General features: G+C 41.1%; 2 protein-coding genes across 4 annotated transcripts in view; both read right to left on the bottom strand.

Annotated features, from left to right (window-relative positions):
- Positions 1 to 7896, bottom strand: part of RUFY3 (RUN and FYVE domain containing 3) — a 78219-nt gene extending 70323 nt beyond the window's left edge. For all 3 annotated transcript variants that reach the window (XM_027597558.2, XM_027597559.2, XM_027597566.2), the window contains exon 1: positions 7403 to 7896. In XM_027597558.2, the coding sequence (XP_027453359.1) occupies positions 7403 to 7748 (346 nt within the window). In that variant the 5' untranslated portion in view covers positions 7749 to 7896. The remainder of the gene's footprint in view (positions 1 to 7402) is intronic.
- A 10778-nt stretch (positions 7897 to 18674) lies between these two features.
- On the bottom strand, positions 18675 to 20296 carry UTP3 (UTP3 small subunit processome component). The gene has a single exon (XM_027600395.2). It carries the CDS (start codon positions 20137 to 20139, stop codon positions 18739 to 18741), a length of 1401 nt encoding a protein of 466 aa, XP_027456196.1. The 5' UTR covers positions 20140 to 20296; the 3' UTR covers positions 18675 to 18738.
- Positions 20297 to 20506: the final 210 nt, after the last annotated feature.

Raw genomic sequence — 20506 nt, 5'->3', positions numbered from 1 at the left:
CTTGTCCTAATTTACTCAGCTGTAAAACTAAATAACTAGCTTCACAAAAGTCATGGGCTCGTTGAGAATGTTGCCTGTTTTGCACACCTTTATACATCCGCTTAAAACAGTACCTACCAAATATCAGAGTCTTAACAGACACTTGGTATAGATATGTAACTCCAAAGCACTCTATATTCTTGCAATTGTATATTTTCACCCTCCTATTTCACCTTAACCATGAAAACCTCCAACTTTGACAAAATCAAGCTGTATTTATGCCCCAACAAACAAGTCATTCTAACAGTCTTTATTCATTTGTACATAACATTCATTAATTTAATATGCACAGGGCACCTACTATGTGTTAGTCACTAGAGACATGAAAAACAAGATAATAAACAAGAAACAGGCAATTACAGGTGTTTAAGAAATTCCTAAGTCCTTGTCACACAGATGGCTATTCAGTGTTGTTTACAACCATAACTATTTTCTCTATCAAATAGAGAATTTTTCTCTATCAAATCAGTGACTTGTGAACTTCACATTCATTTATTCATTTAGCAAGCAGAGCTTTGCTGAGTAGAATGAGAAACTAGAGGGTTGCTGCTGTCTGAGAAGGAGCCTTCAATTTAGGATGGGATTCCAGTGGTGGAGGTGATGAAGGAAGCTGTGAGCACGTGGACTCTAGAGCCAGAATGCCCAAAGTGAACACTAGATCCACCACTTAGAAGCTCAGTAACCTTGGCAAATTACTTGTTTCTGTGCCTGCTTCTTCAGTGACAAATGGGGATATAATATTAATTACTTCAGAGTTAAAAGAAGTAATGTAAATAAAATGCTCAGCATAGCACTTTGCACAAAGTAAGCAGTCCGTAAATACCAGCCATTATCATCACTGTTAGTGCTTGAGAATTGAGGGGGGTAAAAAACCCCATGCTATCACCACATGAAATTTAAGTCAGGAAGGATGAAAGCTCAAGGGACTGAGGTAGAGGAAAGTGAAAAGGAAATGTGAGCAAAGGGTATGCTGGGGCATCTCTCAGGCCTTGAGGAGGGAAGAAGAGATGGGTCAGAGTTTTACCAACCATTCGTATCAGATGACCAGATTTCTTAAGTTCATCAAGAAGGCAGAGGAAACAGATGTGTATGTCTCTCGAGTCCCTAAAGACATTTAAAGTTAGAGGAACCACACTCTAAAAGACAGCATGCTCAAACAACTTCTGCTTTCTGCATGCCTCTTGCTGTTGGTGAGAATCTCTCTTCTCTGTTTCACAGTGTTTCAAACTTTCCCAGCTCTGCCCCACCTTCCATGCCTCCCCTTCTGACACTTGTTGCTGTCCAGTCTATTTGGTATGGGGCAACTGTAGAACCAGCCAGTCACAAAGATGGGCCCTGAAAACAGGGTTACCACCTTGGCCAGCAGCCCTCGCCTGATGTTTTAGGAAGACCATGAACCTTTCATAATTATTCAGACGTAGCTATGGGGGGGGGGGGGGCACCATATTGATACCCTCTCAAGTACGACTGCTTTTAAAACTCTAAAAGCATTTCCTTTCTCATAATTTCAAGCTGTGCTTATGATACGCTCCTGACTTCTCAAAATAAATGTTAAAGCTCATAGTTGAGCCACTTTATACTATAGGAAGAAGTTTCCATTTTAATAAGGTTTAGGTGGAAATATAACAGTTGTGATATCCTGCAAAATTCATTAAAATGGGATTCCTTAGGGCGCCTGCCTGGCTCAGTGGGGAACATGCGAATTCTCGATCTTGGGGTTGTGAGTTCAAGCCCCACATTGGGTGTAGGGCTTACTTAAAAAAATAAATAAAATAAATGGATTCTTTTATTTATGATGGCTACATGTTACCTTTTGTACAATGATAAAGCAGCAGTTATGTCTTTTAGGCAACTCTCTTATTTAAGGAATTTCCAAAAATATTAGATAACAAGGAGATACCATCCAGTTAATTCTGCTACACTCTCACCATCATCCTCCCAGACTTTTTACTATCTATAACCTACACTAGAAAAATATGTTCTCTCAGCTTCTTTGTAAGATTCTACTTCTTTAACATAGATTTCTGTTAAAAGCCAAACAAAAAGGAAAAAGAGACAAGATAGAATAAGTCAGGTGAATATGTTTTGAGGACAATATTAAGTCTTTTAGTCCATTATTAGCAATAATGGACTAAAATTAGCAAATTTTACTGCCTTCTACCTAAACTGATTTGAGGGAGCAGACAGTGATTAAGAACATGAACTGTAGTATCACACTATGCAGGAATATGAATTCATTCTCTGTACTTCACTTAAAAAACTGCATTATATACAAAAATTGAATCATTATGTGGTACATACAAAACTGATATAATGTTATGTGTCAATTATACCTCACAAAAAATAAACAAACAAAACATCTTTGGAGAGAAGGCCAGAAATCTGTGCTAATAAGACATCCAGGTGATTCCAATTGGTGCTAAAATTTGAAATAAGAACTATCCTAAAACTACAGGATCTGTGTCTCTGGAATGTAAACTTCTAAATCCAAGGTTGCCCTATCAGAATTTTTGTATTTTATAACAATTTAGGTAAGTTAATTAGAGATACTGAATCAAATATTCTGATGAAAAACATGTTGTAGTCATCTACTTATATAAATTCTATATGGACTAATCCTCCTTCCCATTTTTTTTCTTTTCAGTTTTCATTGTTAAGAGAGTAGTTTTGTGTATTGGCACTTCAACTGGAAATTTGAAGAAATAAAAACAACAACCAGAAAGTACTGATACATGTGAGCTTTTTAGCTCTGTGTGGCACATAAAAAATATTCCATAAATGGCAGCCACCAAGTACTACTATTATCTTACTACTCACATTCTTTATTTATAATTGTTTGGGTTATAGAACTATAGTAAAACTTCTTTTATCTAACGGAGAGCCTTTTAGGATCCTCTAGTATCCAGAATGAAGCTAAGATCAGAAACAAGAAAAAAGAAAACTGTCTAAAGAATCAACCTATGATTATCAAGAGGGGAGCGGTCAAAACAAAGTCTCAAAGATAAGCTTTAATATTCCAAAACTGTTGCTTTGTCCATCAGAGCGTGCTCTGACTTTTTGATAATGCCGGGCCAGAGGAGCCGAGAGGAGGCAGGAGAGAAGGGGAGAAACGGGCTGGGAAGACACGCTGTAACAGCTGAGGCAACAGTGGCGATAAAAGCTAGACTGGGAAGGGGAAGCAGCAGCCAGGTTACTGCAGCCACAGCACACTGGAAATGGGGGCCTGACCCAGCTCGGGCCACTGCAGCTGTGTGCAAGATATTAGATATTAGATATTAGATGCTCTGGAGTTCTAAACTCCAGTTCTGGTAGTCACCAACCTACAATTAAATACTGTCTGAAGATGCATTTCTGAAGGCTTTTTCTTTCTTTTTTTTTTTTAGGGGTGATTATATCTGCCCTTTGACAAAATAGCATTTAATGGATCAGATAGCGATTCTTAATCCACGTTAAAGCATAATGCTTTCTGGGGGCGCCTGGGTGGCTCAGTCGTTAAGCATCTGCCTTCAGCTCGGGTCATGATCCCAGGGTCCTGATCGGCGGGAAGCCTGCTTCTCCCTCTCCCACTCCCCCTGCTGTGTTCCCTCTCTTACGTTCTCTCTGTCAAATAAATAAAATAAAAAAAAAAAAGCATAATGCTTTCTGGAAGACTATTAATTGATGAAAAAAGAAGACACAAAAATAGAAATGTCCATGGAGGATAAATTAAGATCAATGAATAAATATATACATACACACAATAATATATATACATGCGCATGTACATCTGTATTTTTATATTGTATGTGTATAAACTAGACATACAACTATTTTTCTTCCCTTATTTATTCCTGCATTTATACATAAATGAGAAAGTTCCTTCCCCAAATCATGGATTCTTAAAGTGCATCTGTGAGAAAGTGCATCTGTGAATGTTTCCAGAAGCCTCATTCTCTGCACTTTCCTGGGCCCAACCAAGGTATTCACTGTTAGGTATACTCAAATTCAAAGTGGGTGGTCAGAGTAATGCTCTCAGGCCTTCCCACCTTTTTTCTTCTTTCTATTCTTCTCTTAGCCCCTTCCACCATCTCAAAACAGCACATACAAATACTGAAAGAAAGCTGCTGCTTTGTTGAGTGGAACCTTCTTTTTTTTTTGGAACACTGCTGTAATTAGAAAAGACAAGGGCAGAGATGTAGGTTATTTGCATGTCACTGTCATAAACATCAATGTTTGCTATAGCTCTGGGAGTTGGAAGAAGAAATGAGTAACCGTCAATGGAAGCTGATAACTATGTACACAGCAGGGGTGCCTCTTCCCTCCAACCAAGAAGCCACCTCTGACTTATCCTGTCCACCCACGAGAAGACTTCAAAAGTTAGGGTGAAAAAGGAAGGCATTAAAAGTATTGCACCATGGCATGAAAGTGGCTCCTTCATATATAATTTATGAGAAATTGGTGTGGAAGGTCCTATACAAGGGGGAAAAGGCCTCATGAAATATGGATATATATATGTCTGTGAATGCATGCAAAAGTTATGGAAGAAAGCTCACCAAGCTCAAAAGTGATATCCTCTGAAAAGAAATGGGTTGGGGGTTCCCCCCCCAACAGGAAAGTGCACTTTGTACTCAATGTACTCTTTCATGGTAAAGATTTAAACAATGAGAAGATTTATATGTTACTTGTAATTTTTATAAATCAAGTATTTTTTAAAAACATGGAGATTTAAAAGCTAGAAGCATAAAAATTTAGCAGATTAGCACTCCAAGACTCAGAAAGTGACATGATCCAACAAGGCACATCAGAAGCCTTCTTTCATATTGCTTTGAGCATGCTGAATATTTTATGGATATTATATCTAGCAGGATTTTACACTGAAACAGTATACCTCACGAACCTGAAAAGTTTAGGCTACTTCCCCTGCACACATTTTTGCTATTCTTTATCAGTGTCATTCGGAACAAAGCTTATGAACTCAAATGTAAAGGTTAATTTTTAAAATCTCTGTATACAGTTGAGATTTCTAAAATAAAGATGACAATACCTCAAAATTATTATATATTATGCACTTTTGGCAAATACATTAGCAAGAGTTAAAAACTGGGTGTTGAGGAGGCAAATATTCACTGGGTGTTGTTGACGCTGAATCCAAGTACTGTCCTGGTAACTGAAATGAGAAATCTTTTTAAAACTGTTTTGTCTAAGGTTGCTCAAGTCAACGGCCAGGAGACTCAGAGTTCTGATTGATATCCAAGTACATCACAGAAAGTAATATTGCACTGATCACAAAGAAATATTGTAGTTAATATACAGAGTATTCCTTTTTCCTAGTATGCGTGTGTTCTGAAGTACATATAAATTAACAAGGTAAAAACAAAAACTCAAAACAAGAACGACTTCAATACATCTACTACTGTTGTAAGGTAGACTAAGAGATCACAGGTACGAAACTTCAGCTTTAAGTCTTCCATTCCTGATCTTGACCATGCTTAGGCCCTAATTTTCTAACAATACTTAAAAAAAAAACAAAGCCAACCCTTAATAGGAAGAAGAATCAAATAAATTAACCTAAATCCAGATAATCCCCACAAATGACACTGGCCAACAATTCAAATTTCTTCTGTCAAACTTTGTACCACAACTGTTAAGAGGTACAAAGAACTGATAGAAGTGTTTTCACTCTATAGTGATGTAGTTGATAGGCAGATTACACAGAAATAAAATTTTAAGGAGAAAAAAGAGGCTGTGCTTAAAGAACAAACTAGAAAGCAGAATCCTTAGAAAACAGAAAGAAATGTGAATATTCTTATCTCTACCTCTTCTGCTTATTAAAGGACTAATTTCTATCTTGATTAGACACTCCCATCTGGAGATTAGCTCAGACCACCCTAACACACAAACTATGGTTTCACTAAGACTGTTAGGCAGTGGTCAGTGTTGGCCCTCTTTCTAGGTAATACAGAAAAGGTGACACTGGACTACTACCTCCAGCTGAATCCAATGGCCCCTAAGCTAGGAGAACCATGCCACCAGTTTCCAAAGTCTGGGGTTTGCTTAAAGAGGACAGTCTTGGTAGGCAAGGAATCTGGATCAACTTCATTCCTTCTCTAAGGCTGTTACTTGGAACAGATCACTCAATAATACTGATACGTAGCTTTATCTGAAAACGTAGTATCATATCTCACAGAGATGTGAGGATTAACTCTGATATTCACAGCACGTGCACACAGAAAATATTCGACTAATGTTAATCTTCTCATAGGGGATGGATCAGGGGGGTAGAAAAGGCAAAGTGAGGATTTCTTGGTTGTGTAGAGCAGTTAAAAGGTTTGTTGCAGTGATCAAAGAAATCTCTAGCTCTATCTCTAGGAGAGATTCCCTCATCCCCTTAAGCAAGTTTCTCCCCCTTTTCTTTTTTTTCTCCCCCTTTTCAGAACTCATACAGGAAAGTATTTGACATTTATAGCACGCCTTGTATCTTTTTTTTAAAGATTTTATTTATTTGACAGAGACACAGCGAGAGAGGGGACACAAGCAGGGAGAGTGGGAGAGGGAGAAGCAGGCTTCCCGCGGAGCAGGGAGCCCGATGTGGGGCTCGATCCCAGGACCCTGGGATCATGACCTGAGCCGAAGGCAGACGCTTAATGACTGAGCCACCCAGGCGCCCCGCACGCCTTCTATCTTCCGCCACATTTTCATACTGTAAGACCTGTCTTGTTAAACCAGATTTAACACTCTCCAAGTCTTTCTATACACATTGCCTTACTCTAGGGTCCCGCTCAGGGCAAGTAGCAATAAACATCTGTTGACTGATAAAGCACAAAGTGGGGTCCGCTGCAATGAGAGGCCTCCCCCATCCGTGCTATTAAAAGGTGGAGGCCTCTCCCTGCCAAACGCTACAATCTCGGGAGGGGCCCTTCCAAAGCCACACATTCCCTTTTCGTCGTCTCGGGCACTATTCCTGATTTCTCTTCTCAATCGGGGGACACATTTGTGATATCTACGGGTGTGGCGAGAACGCTGGTAAAAATTTTAGTGGTACAACTGAGGCAGCCAGGCGGCAGCGGCGCCGCAGCCACACCTACTCCGCGGCCGCGGCGCCGGGAGCCCGCAGAAGGCGGGCCCTCCGCGCTGCCGGGTCTCTGGGCGCCGCCCCCTCCTCGGCCTCTCTCTGGAAGGCTCCCAGCTTGGGACCCGGGGCTGGGACCGGGGAGCACGTGGGAGGCTGGCGAGAACAAGCGCCCGGCCCAGGAGGGGAGGGGAGGCCCAGCGGGAGCCCGCGGCCTGGGGAGACTCGGAGGTAAACAGTCCGGCGCCCGGACCGCGGCAGTTCCCCCTCCCAACCCCCTTCCCGGCCGAGTCCCCCCTTCCCGCCGCCACTCACGGTGCTTGCCGCCGCCGCCGCTCGGGTAGCTCAGCAGTAGGAAGGGCAGCGGGGAGCCCGGCGACGGCGGGGTCCTCCAGGAGCGCTGTTGCTGCTGCGGCGGCGGGCGCGCTGTGAAGCCGGCGCCTCCATCGCCCGGGTAGAGCAGGAAGAAGGGGGCGGTCACCGGCGAGCCGGGCTCCGACTGCCCGGCGGGGGAGGCCAGCGGCGGCCCCGCCTCGCCCTCTCGGTCCGCGCCCCCGGCTGGAGCGCGGCGCGGCTCCTCCAGCAGCTGCTCCCCGCCCCTCGCCGGCTCCTCGCTGCAACTTTCCGCGCTGGCGGTGGGCGGCGGCGAGGTCTCAGCCATTCTCGCTCCTTCCTTCGCCGCCGTCTTCGACTGGCTCCCGGGGCCGGGCAGGGGAGAGGAGGGTCACGGCGGCGAATCGCCGCCTCGTCCCCGTCCGCGACGCCGCCGCCACCTTTCTCCTTGGCCGCGGGCCGGCGACGAGGCTCCGCCGCGGTCCGAGCCAGCTGGAGCGACGGCTCCGCCCGACGGCGCGGTCTCCTTACCGGCCGCCTCCTCCCGCCCCGGCCCCCGCCCAGCGGCGCGGCTCCCCTAGGGGGCGGCGTCCTCCTCTTCCCACTTCCCACCTTCCGCTTCCCTCCTCGGGTGTTGACCTCCCTCCCGACCCTGGGGGAGGAGACGGCGCCCAATGCCGCGTCCTTACCCGCCCCCGGCCCAGCCCTCTTAAGCCGTCAGGTGTGTTTGGCCGCCGGGGCTTGAAAGGTGGGAGACCTGGCGAAATAGCGGCGTTTTTCTGTGTTGCTGCCTAACTGCCGTAGCACGGAGGTACAAAGATCTGGGTGGGAGAAGAGGCGAAAGCTAATTTTAAAAAGGAACCTCCCTCCCCCCGGGTATTGAACTGTACCATTTGCCTTTCACACACTAGAACTTTAACGGTTGATTCACGGTTTTGATTCCCGAGCTTTTTATGTGAGAAACTAGAGGTGGGTGTCTTCCTTCTACCACCTCTTTTGTTCCCCGTCTTGTGCGCCGTATAGAAATCTTGTCTTTGCTTTGACTTCAGCTCCCTGGTTCTCTGGGTGCGCGTGAGTGCATTTTAAGCTACACGGATTAGAATTTGTACAAGCGTCTATTATAGGTCGACAGTTTTCACTTTCATTGTACTTGTGTCTCGCTAGTAATTGGCCGCTGTTGCTTTATTTTGAATGTTTGAATCAATGATTACTGACCCAGTAATTCCCATAAGTAAACAGTTCTTTCTCTGATAAAGACATTTTCCAGTTATGATTCTGTGGAACCTGCCCCCGTATTTCCTAGCAGATTAGCTTCGTGTTCAGGTTGCAAAATGCTGGCATAGAATCCATGTTGACTTACAATTAAAAATCACTGTTGTGGAACGTTTTTGTCTACTTTTCTCTTTTTCTGGTCTGCCTTTCCCTCTGTAAAGGAAGTTATACTTCTCTAGGAAATTAAGCCTTTTTATTGTTATTATTCTCTGAAAATCACCCTTGAAATTACAAGGAATTAACATGAAACTTCTAATACTTTCACCAAAACTTTTAAACAAAAAGTATTTTAGGAGAAGTGTTTGGGAGAGGCTAACTTCAAGGAGCCTGACAGTTTCTTAGTAGCTTTGCGGCTTCTGGCATTACCGTGACCTGTTGATCCCAGCGCGGCTGCCTACTTAGTAAGTCCTGAGGGAGTACTGAGCCAGGATTCCTCTTTTGTAACAATTACATATTACTTATGCATAGAGATGTTGTGGGGATTAAATAAGAAATAGTCGTAAAGGCTTCAAGACAAGATCTGGTATAGGGTAAAGTATTAGTATATTTTATCACTGTGTCAAAACAGCATATAACTTTCAGTAATAAACTCAACTGAGGAAAAAAAAAACTTTGTCATCATGTATTTAGCATTTGGGGAGGTCGTTTGGCCTTTTTATTTCAGTCTTGGGGAGGGTGAGAGTCTTGATAAAAAAAAAACATGGTTGCCTTTTAGGAATTACAAACTAAAATACCTTGAGGAGAAAAACTAAAAGATTCCAGGTGTATTATATGGTTTTAATGTCCATCCTTAACTGGATCTTTCACCTTGTTTTTGCATTCAGAAAATTTTAGGTATCTTTATAGCTCCTTCACAGACATGTTTTGCAATGTTTCAGCAAAGAATTTGACAAGAATATACACTTACTCCATTGAAGGTAAGAAGAAAAGAGCGGAGTCCTCACAGATCACAATCAGCCAAGGAAGTCACCGAGTTAAAGTACAAAATGTTATCTAGTCTAAATTGCCAGCTTTCTCCTTTCTAGTTAGCCAAGATCCCTATAGGTATTAGAAACATTGACATGCTGTGGAATCTTGCAGTGTAATTGTTTTGTGTGTGTGCCTCTCTGCATTTAAAAGCAGTTCTATTTATGTTTTATGTCATTAAGTGGCAGTGTAATGAAACCAGCTGAAATATGAGTTCTTTAAAATTTATAGGTAAGGCTATTTATGAGCCTTTCCTTTAAAGGTGGATGGTACTCCACGTTCCTAGCTGCTTATGCTTTTAGCTTTTGGATCAAGGATATGATCACAGCTCTGCATAAGCTTCAGTGCAATAAGGGTTGATTCAGCTGCTACATACATTTAAGGAAGCCAAGAGTATATAAAAACAAGCCTGAACATGTTGCTTCTTGAAAATTCACAGAATATTTTACTATTCTGTTTTAAAGTGACAAAATCCAAGCCACTATAAGAATCAAGCTTTATTAATTTTCTTGTGAAATAAGCAAGAGATGCCTTTCAACTTAGCTTCATTTTGTTTTTAGTTATCCATCTTTGGTTTTTTGAAATCGTTTGGTGATCTTAAGGATGGACCCTTAGAACATGCGACAAAATTTTTTAGAGATCAATGTCATGGATGTACTTTTAGCATAAGCTTTTTAGAGCTGTGGTGAGAGAAAAACTACTACTTGGGAGTGGTTGGAACTTTTTTTTTTTCTTTTTCAGTGTAGTGTATAGGCTTATTATGATTCTAACATAATGGTTTTCCATGCTCATGGCTGGCTTAGAAGAGAGGGCAACTCATGATCTTGGGGTCATGAGTTCAAGCCCCATGTTGAATGTAGAGATTACTTAAATAAATAAAACTTAAATAAATAAGGGTGCCTCGGTGGCTCAGTTGGTGAGGTGTCTGCCTTCGGCTCAGGTCATGATTCCAGGGTCCTGGAATCAAGCCCCACATCGGGCTCCCTGCTTGGCGGGAAGTCTGCTTCTCCCTCTTACTCTCCCTCTGTGCTCTCTCAAATAAATAAAATCTTTTAAAATAAAATAAAATAATGGTTTTCTTGAGCTGTTTTTCATTGTGTGGTACTTGGGAAAAGACTTATTTGAAAACTAAACACTCAATTTAAGATTTTATGTTTAACTTCTGATTTTAATAAATGCAGAAATTTGTTTATACCGATTAGTTAATATAATATTAATTAGTTAATATACTGATTTTAATAAATGCAGAAATTTATTTATACCTCAGTGTGAAAGCTCTCTGTAGAGTCCACTGTCCTTTACTTTTGAATCACAAGGTTTTGATGACTGTTATTGACTTATTTTTGCAAAACATTAATTACAAAAATACTTAGTCAGTATATATGTCCTCTCCATGTTTATTTTCTCTGTAACACTCTTAGAAATATAAGCATTACTCTTTTTTTTTTTTAAAGATTTATTTATTTATCCCAGAAAGAGAGAGTGCAGCAGGCAGGGGCAGAGGGAAAGGGAGAGAAAGAATCCTTGGGCAGACTCCCCACTGAGTGTAGAGCCCAACAAGGGTCTCCATCCCAGGACCTGGATGGAGACCATGACGTCATAGCCATAATCGAGAGCTGGGCACTTAACTGAGCCACTTAGGCGCCCCTATAAGCACTACTCTTAATACAATATTCTTAATGAGATTACACTGCACTCTTAAGACATATATTTATCTTCAGCAATGTATTTAACCTAGGTCAAACAATGGCAGTTTTCTTTGGGTGGAAGAAATGATGTATTTTTCCTTTTTTCCACTTTCCTGTATTTGCAAATAGTCTATGATGAAGGCATTACCTTTATAATAGAAAATAAAACATGTTGAGGGATGATTTTGATTAATAGTTTGATAATTATATCTTTTTAATGAAATTCTACTAACAGCAAAGAGCAAAGTGGTGTTCCTTAATGTTTACTGTGGAGAAGTAAGAGTTCAGCAGGCTTATGCTAGAGAAGCTTATGGTATTTTGTGTCAGCTTGGAATTTTAATATCTCAATAGTGTTGCTGAAACTATTTGGCTGTTCAGTTTTCTGACCTTCTATGACTTTATTCACTGTTTATTCCACTTCTCATGCATTCATCAAATTCTCTTCTAAATTTTTGTCAAATCTGTTGCTTAATTTGTTTTCTCTGCTTTAATTAAAATCTTTTCTTGCTTGTATTATTGCAAATGACTCCTAGCTGGTTTTCCTGCCTCTATTTTTAATCTATTCCAATTCCATTGCTCTACAGCAGTTAGAATGAGTAATTAACTTATCTGAAGGTTGATCTAATTATGTCGCATAGATTCTTAAAAACCTTGCTTGTCTCCTCCATATCTGGGATACAGTCTAAAGTCTTTCATGATCTAACCCCTCCCTACCTTTCTAATATTATCTTCCAACCTTGTTTCCCCCTTGTTGCCTTTGGATAAACATTTTATTTGAGAGAGAGAGAGAGAGCACAAGCAGGGAGAAGGGCAGAGGCAGAGGGACAAGCAGACTTCCTACTGAGCAGGGAGCCGGATGTGGGGCTTGCACTCAGGACCCTGGAATCATGACCTGAGCTGAAGACAGACGCTTAACCAACTGAGCCACCCAGGCGTCCCTGGATAAACTTTAAAATATTTGGCATTCCCCATATTGCCACACTCACTCTTCCTCCCAAGATTCTACTCAAATAGAGCTTCTCTGCCTGCCTTATGTAAGAGGTACATGCCACTTTTGAGGTCCCATAGCATCCTAACTAAGCGGTTAATCGCTCCAACTGCAAGGTGTCTCTTTCACCGATGTGTGTACTCCCAAAGTTCACATCTTTGAGTTTCTCCTTTTTACAATACACAAGATTTACTCCTCTGGTAGTTCTCAGAAATCCTTTTCCTCTTTCTAAAATCTTGTCAAAATTCTGTGCCATTGGGTCCCTGAATAGAAGTGATTGAGAAAAGTTGGACTGAAGTGAAGTTTAATGAATAAACTTATTTGGCCTTAATTTCCCTTTATGTGTAGGTTTGAATGTGGTGTAATTAGAAATGTAAGTACAGCTGACCCTTGACGATATGGGTTTGAACCGAGCAGGTACTCTTCTATGTGGATTTTTTCCAATAAATAACAGTCCAGTTTGGTAAATGTATTTTCTCTTCTATATGATTTTCTTAACATTTTCTTTTCTCTAGTTACTTTATTGTAAGAATACATTATATAATGCACATAATATGAAAATGTGTGTTAATCTGTTTATATTATCAGTAAAGCTTCTGGTTAAGAGTAGACTATTAAGTTTTTGGGGAGTCAAAAATGATACAGGATTTTCACCTGCATGGGGGGAGGGGTGTTGGCATCCTTAATTCCCATATTGTTCAAGTGTCAACTGTATGTCTAAAAGAGCTCATTTAATAAGTATAAAAGAATTATGAGTGCTAATCAAGTTCTGTTTAGTCATCTACTTACTTTGAATAATCCCCTCTCACCCATCGTAAGATGATCTCCAGTACATGTATTAGCATAGGCCATATAAAGCAATGCTTAAGGGTAAATAAAAGGAACAGTCCTCTAGTGTAAGGTTTCCTGAGGCCTAAGGACGCCTGGCTTCAGAGTTTAGAAGCCCACTTGTGGTATATAAATGTGATTAAGCCTAGGTTATTGTTTTGGGGGAAGGTCCATTGCTTTCAACAGATTCTCAAGGGACTACCACTGAGGTTTTGTAGTCCCATGTGAATGCCACACCATATTTCATTCTTGTAATTAATTTCATTCATGTCTGTTATTGGCTAAGAGAAACCTAAAACCAGTGTGCCCAGAGCAGTGTTTCCCAAAGTGTATTCTATAGATTATCCGGATCAGCATCATCTGAGGTGCCTGTTAAAAACACAGGTCCCTACATTAACACCAGGCCAGCTAAATCTGAATGTGATGGTAGGCACAGAAATCTGCTTTTTAAACTTACTACCTCATCCTTAGGCACTCTGGTCTGTAAAGCACTGAGAGAACCAAGGAGAAAATTAACTCTTTAAAGTAGAGTAAATTATTTTTTTAAATGGATTAATAGTAAAAAAAAAAAGATTAATATTAACTAACACTAAACACCTTCTGGGTGCTATTCTAAATGTATATGGTTTAACTACTTAAATGACTATAACATCATACATGATTCAGTGTGAGGAAATTGAGACAGAGATTAAGTAGGTCAAAGACACACTGTAAATGGTGACACTGGGATTTAAACTCAGTCTGGCTCTAGAGGTCAAACTCGTAATTGCTACCCTACATTGTTTCTCTTAAGGCAGACCATTTTATTCATTTCCTCCAGGGCTTTTTTTGTTTTATTTATAGTTTTAAAAATGTGGATTCTTAATATTTACTATCATTTAAAGCTTCACTTTGAAGCAAACGTTAAAAAAATCATTTTTTCTTCTTCAAAAATGTATAGCTGAAGGAATCCAGAAAATATCTGGATTGCATAGCTGAAGTAACTAAATTAAAAACTTTGATACTGAGAAAATATAGTTTAAGCAAAATTTAAAATGTACATGTTAACACTTGTTGATTTGGGGGGGTGTTAAATTTTTTATCCTGTTTCTGTGCTTAAACGTTAATAAATGGAATAATGCAAATGTGTTAGAAAGAATCACTATCTAAAAGAATTTTTAAACTCTGACTTATTACCTGAAGTAATATTCCATTTGAATGATTTGGAACTCTAGTTGAATCCTACCTGATTTTTTGGGATCATTTACTATTCAGACAGTGGTACATGTTTCTCATTGTGATCTGAGATGTAAATTTTACTGACCTTCACTTTTCTTGAATTATTTTGGTAATGTTAACATATTACTATAACATATTAACTTAAAATATGTTTTTAAGTTATGTTTATGTCTTTTACTTCAGACAAGCAAGGGATAAGCAATTCTAGCCATTCTTCAGGGAGAGAATTTCTTTTGTGTATCTTTAAGACTATAAAAAGTAATTTCCCAGGTGCCAAAAGCTTTGACCATAAAGGTAGTTTTAAAGGTCTGATAAGCAAATACATTTATTTCTACACAAAAATTAAAGGGATACATTTATTTTATTTAATTCCTTCATAAGAATATAGGTAAGGGCGCCTGGGTGGCTCAGTTGGTTAAGCGACTGCCTTCGGCTCAGGTCATGATCCTGGAGTCCCGGGATTGAGTCCCACATCGGGCTCCCTGCTCAGCAGGGAGTCTGCTTCTCCCTCTGACCCTCTTCCCTCTCGTGCTCTCTCTCATTCTCTCTCTCTCAAATAAATAAAATCTTTAGAAAAAAAGAATATAGGTAAGAAACTGTGGCTTAGAGAAACTGACTACTCAAAGCTCGTCAGCTGGTTAGTGGTAGAGTAAATCACTAGACCACTAGTTTGGTATTTTCTTGTACTTTAATTTTTAATATTTTTATTTTCAATAGTTACCCACAGCTTAACATGCTGACATAAAACTAACAGGTTGTTGCTTTGTATTGATGCCAGAAACCAGTAATCTATTTTATTGGAACTGTTACCCATGACACTCCTGAGTTCACAAAGTGAGTCACTATGACTAAGAGATCACACTGAGTACTTATTCCCATGCTAGGATGGTACCCAGCACATCTCAGTGCCCTTTAAATGTATGTATATGTATATACAAAATTTGGGTGACGTAAATATTTACATCTGGCAATCTGTTCCTTCATTCACTATCAGTTCACATCAGGCAAGGCCAGTGTTTACGTTTTTAATTAGGATAGCACCATCTATACCCTAGCTATTCCAGAATTAATTGTTTACAATGTGTTGGTGAGGGCTCTGAAGGAACATTTGGAGGAATATTTAACAGGCATAATTTTTTCCACTTTCCTAAATGGAAAGCTTTTCTTCCTTTAAAACCTTTTTCCCTCATCAAGACTTTATACATCTGGCAGGGATTTGACATAGAACATCCAATATTTTTAACCTCTAACTTCATTTCCTTGCTTTTTGTCTTGTGCCAGGTTTTCTGTATTCCTTCATGTGTGCACCCAATGTTCCCCTCTTCTTTCAAACTTAGGATATTAATTTCTCAACCATTTTTACATATGACTACACTTTATACTCTGTTTCTGTATTAGCTATAATTCGTTGGGCACCTGTGTACTGAGATGTGTTGTCACAACCCTGTACTAAGGGCCAACACTTACTAGGTGGATTACTGTGTAACAGGCATTGTTCGAAGTGGTTTACTTTAATTATTAATTTAATATTAATCTTTGTAAAAACTCCATGAAGCAGGTACTGCTACTAATACTCCCAGTTTAGATGAAAAAACTAAGGAACAGAGAGATGTACCCAGAGTCATAGCCTAAGTGATGGAAATGGGTTACGAACCTGGGTAGTCTAGTCTGCCCTCAAACTGGGAAAACTGTGTTTCCTTTATGCTACTACACTCAACAATACTTCTCACACCAGATGTGAGTCCCCCCCCCCCCCCCCCCCCCCCCCGGCACAAACCAATTGTGACACGGGTTGGGTATTATACAATTTAACTCAATTCTGACATTCTCTACCTGGATAGTTCCGGTTGTTACCTGTGCTTCTGACTGACCAGCTGTAAATCTGAGGTTCTCACGACCCCCTCCCTGGGTTCGATTAATTTGCTAGAGTGGCTCACAGAACTCATGCAAACACTTACTTAACATTTACCAGCTTATTAAAGGATATGAGTATACAGATGAACAGTCAGATGAAGGGATGAATAGGGTGAGGTGTGGGAGGGTGCCAAGCACAGAAGATGCTGTCCCCATGGAGTTGGAGTGCATCACCCTGGCAGTGTGGATGCATTCACCAATCTGGAAGATCCCTGAACCTCATACGATTGGGATTTTATGAAGGCTTTCTCACACAAGCATAATCAATCATCAATTCCATTTCCAGCCTCTCTCCCCTCTCTGTTGAATGGGGGGTGAGGCTGAAAATTCCAAGCTTTTAATATGGCTTGATCTTTCTGGACACTAGCCCCCATCCCAGAGCCAAGCAGGAGCCCACCCTGTCACCTCATTAGAAGAAAAAAGTGCTCCTAGTGCTCTTATCACTTAGTAATTAACAACGGTTTAGGAGTTCTGTGCCAAGAATTGGGGGCAGAGCCAAAACACATATTTTCTATTATCCCAGAGCTCTTATTAACCACTGTTACATCACCTCTCCAAGGTAGATATAGTTGTACCATACAGAAGAAAAAAATGAGTTGGAAATCAAGTAATTAACTCAAAAGCACCCTAGTAAGTTAACTGCAAAACCTATACTTTTCCTACTGTATCAGAAAAGGGAAGCCAGAAAGGCTGGATTGAAATCCTGACTCTACTACTTAAAAGTTACATGACCTTGAAAGTTCTTTCTTTTTTTTTTTTAAAGATTTATTTATTTATTTGAGAGAGCGAGAACGAGAGAGAGAGTATATGAGAGGTGGAAGGGTCAGAGGGAGAAGCAGGCTCCTTGCTGAGCAGGGAGCCCGATGTGGGACTCAATCCCGGGACTCCGGGATCATGACCTGAGCCGAACGCAGTCGTTTAACCAACTGAGCCACAGTTTCCTCATGTTTAAAATATGGCTAACAGGGCACCTGGGTGGCTCAGTTGTTAAGGGTCTGCCTTCAGCTCAGGTCGTGACCTGGGGTCTTGGGATAAGCCCCCCATCGGGCTCTGCTCGGCGGGAAGACTGCTTCTCCCTCTCCCACTCCCCCTGCTTGTGTTCCCTCTCGCTGTGTCTCTGTCAAATAAATAAAATCTTTAAAAAATAAAATAAAATGAAATATGGCTAATAGAATTTACTGCACCAAAGTTGTGAGGAGTAAGGATGTTAAGTATAAATAAAGTCCTTTCAAAAGTACCACAGCACTTACTGTTACTTTTTATTTCCAACCTACCTCTTTATAAGAAAACAAAAAAATAATTTGACATGTGTGCTACTGAGGAAGCAGCTGTAAGCCAGAGGATAAGATAAAGCTCAAGTTAAGCTGGTTTAGGTCCAGATCCCAAGCCTATGTCCTTTATAAGGTTAACCTCCTGGAATTTCAGCATCCTCATAAGTGATATACAGAGAACAGTACCACACCTCACAAAGTTATTATAAAGATTAAATGAGGTGATGCACAACTGGTACATGGCCGTTGTTTAATAAATATTAACCACTGATCATCTCTGTATCTCTAGCAGCTACAGATGTTTAATGAACAATAGCTAATGAACAGTGACAGCGTTACATCTTTTGTGCTTTCCTTCACTAGTCTGGTCATTTTCTTCCCTGGCATCATCCCAGATATTTTCAAGTTCACCATCTCAGCATCTCTCTCTTACTTTAAAGACCAGAATAACTAAAGAAACATGTAACTTTTTTTTACTACTTGAACTTGTCACTTACCTCATAGTAATCCTACCAAATTTTCAGCAAATGGAGTGTGCAAACACCAACTGCTGCAAGTCACCGGTAGAGTACTGAAAATGGAATTTTTACAGTATTTACCACATTAAGGACTATTAGACAATGTTCACAACTAATGTAATTAAAGCGTATCTTTTCTACTTTTAACCAAAGTTCCTCTTCATTACTAAGCTTTTACCACACAGCATGTATAAAATCTTTAACATTAAACCTATTAATTACAAGTATCCTGCTCAAGAACTACACTTAGGTAAATGAAAATAATATGTCAGAACTATTTTATAGGCTATCTTACAAATAAGATGATTCCAAAGGTGCATTCTCTTCATAAAAAAATTATAAAAATGTTCTAAGTTTGACAGTTGCTCCACAACCAGCTGTGAAACTTTCCTAGGCTACTTACTTGACAGAATATTGGAGAACTTTTTTCAACACCATCTCTTTTACCAAGCACTTTTGTATTCCTCCCAAAATTCCCAGTATGACTTTAATAATATAAAGAACAACAAAAAAATGAGCAATAACCCAAATTTCCCTGTTGACAAGAATTTTTAAAATTTAAGGCTTGGTATTATATAGCAATACAACCACTTCAAAAGTTAAAAATAAAAATTTATTGATCTAAAATTATTGCCAAAAATCTTAAGTGAAAACTTTATTTAAGCTTAATGCTCTTTTTAACTCCTGCACGAATGCCAGAGAGTTCACCAGTGTAACGCTGCTCTTCTCTACGAACTTCACGAACTTGGCCTCTTCTGCGAATTTTAGCTTTTCTGAACTTCTCCCGGTGTTTTACTCTAGGATTGCGATCAATCTTCTTTCTTCTAGGTGTAAGTCCTCTGTTTTTAGCAATCTGATAGGTAATGGCTCTCTTTGCATTCTGATCTTCAAGAGCCTGTTCTTCAATACTATTTTCTTTCTTTCTCTTCAACTTTTGCTTGTCTTCTGTTTCTTTATAGTATTTCAGTGCAGCTTCTTCATCAAGATCAGAATCATCAGAAATACCTGCAACAGTAGAGGCAGCAGCAGCAGTCTCTGAACCAGATTTTGGCTTGGCCTTGGTGGATTTTGCTTCTGAATTCAGTTCTTTCTTTCCAGCATCATCTTTAAGTGTGAGTAAATGACGAATTTCAGAAGACAGCTTCTGATCTACAACTGACAGCTTGTTGATCAAATTTCGGTAGGTAACAAGCCTTTCTATGACAGGATGTCCATGTGCCGGGACTCTCCTGGCTTTCAGGATCAAATAAAAGCTGATGTTGGAGCAGTAGTTCAAATAGAGGTTGTACTTGGTCCTCAGGTATTGGCTTCCTTTTCCGGGTGGAACGATCCCTTGTTCCACCAACTGTAGCAATGGCTCCAGCTCATCCTTCACCTCAGTCAGCTTAACTTTCAGGTCTTCTATCAGTTCCAAGAGTTCTGGTGATTCTTTCCGCAGCATCTTCAGCTTCTCTTTCACTGAAACTTTCGCCAGATCCTTCACGACCCGGGTCTCAGCCTCATCTACTTGAGGTACTGGTTTTGCAAAGGCCTCTACCCAGGTCACCCCAAAATCATCCTCTTCCAGGGCTTGGGCGAGGCGCCGCTGAATGAGCTGCGCTTCCTCTTCCTCCTCTCTTTCCTCCTCCTCTACTTCTTGTTGACTTTGTCGGCTTCGGGACTTGGAACCGTAGTCTGTGTCATAGTAAAGTTTTTTCCTCTGACCCCACGACAAACTGGGATCCACAGATACCTCGGCCTCACTCTGCACGGAGCTCCCACCATCGTCATCGTCATCCTCTTCATCGTCCTCATCTGCAGTATCTAGGGCTAGAACCTCTTCCTCCTCATCGCCATGCTCCTCGTCCTCACTCTCCACTTCGCTCCAGCCTTTAGCCAAGGCAGCCCGGGATCGGGCCTCATGGAAATCATCTACCTTATCTTGGTAGTAGCTGGAGTCCCCTGGCGAGGGTGGCATTTCTAAATCGTCTTCATTTTCGTCCGCTGGGCCGGGACCTGCCTTGGCTCGCACAGCTGCCCACTTGGCCGCTCCGCGCCGCCGGGATCTCCCCACCATAACTCACGGTCTCAAATTCTACACCGATGTCAGCCTTTCGGCAACCTCCGACCTCCGCGAACCAGGCACGCGCTCCAGCAACACGCCTCTTTAAACAGCCACGCACTCTCCTCCCGTGGCAGCTTGCGGGCGAATTGCTCCCGGCAGGAGTTTCCACCTCCTTCCGGCCCCCAGGATCCTCTCTGTTTGGCGTGTGCACCAGGACTTCCGCTCCGTCCCGCAGGCTTTGTCACGTTAAGAGCACCTCCCTCTTCGCACACCGATCGATTCCGGTGAATTAAAATCCTTCCGCGAAGGAACACTAGATATAGGAGTTTCGTTCCGTGGAGCCCTTTGAGACCTCCGTTCTTACTCTCGCGAGTCTGGG

This window comes from Zalophus californianus, chromosome 2 (assembly GCF_009762305.2).
Source record: "Zalophus californianus isolate mZalCal1 chromosome 2, mZalCal1.pri.v2, whole genome shotgun sequence".
Lineage (NCBI taxonomy): Eukaryota > Metazoa > Chordata > Mammalia > Carnivora > Otariidae > Zalophus > Zalophus californianus.
The sequence above is the reverse complement of the archived record's forward strand: the minus strand, read 5'-3'. Positions and strand labels throughout refer to the sequence as shown.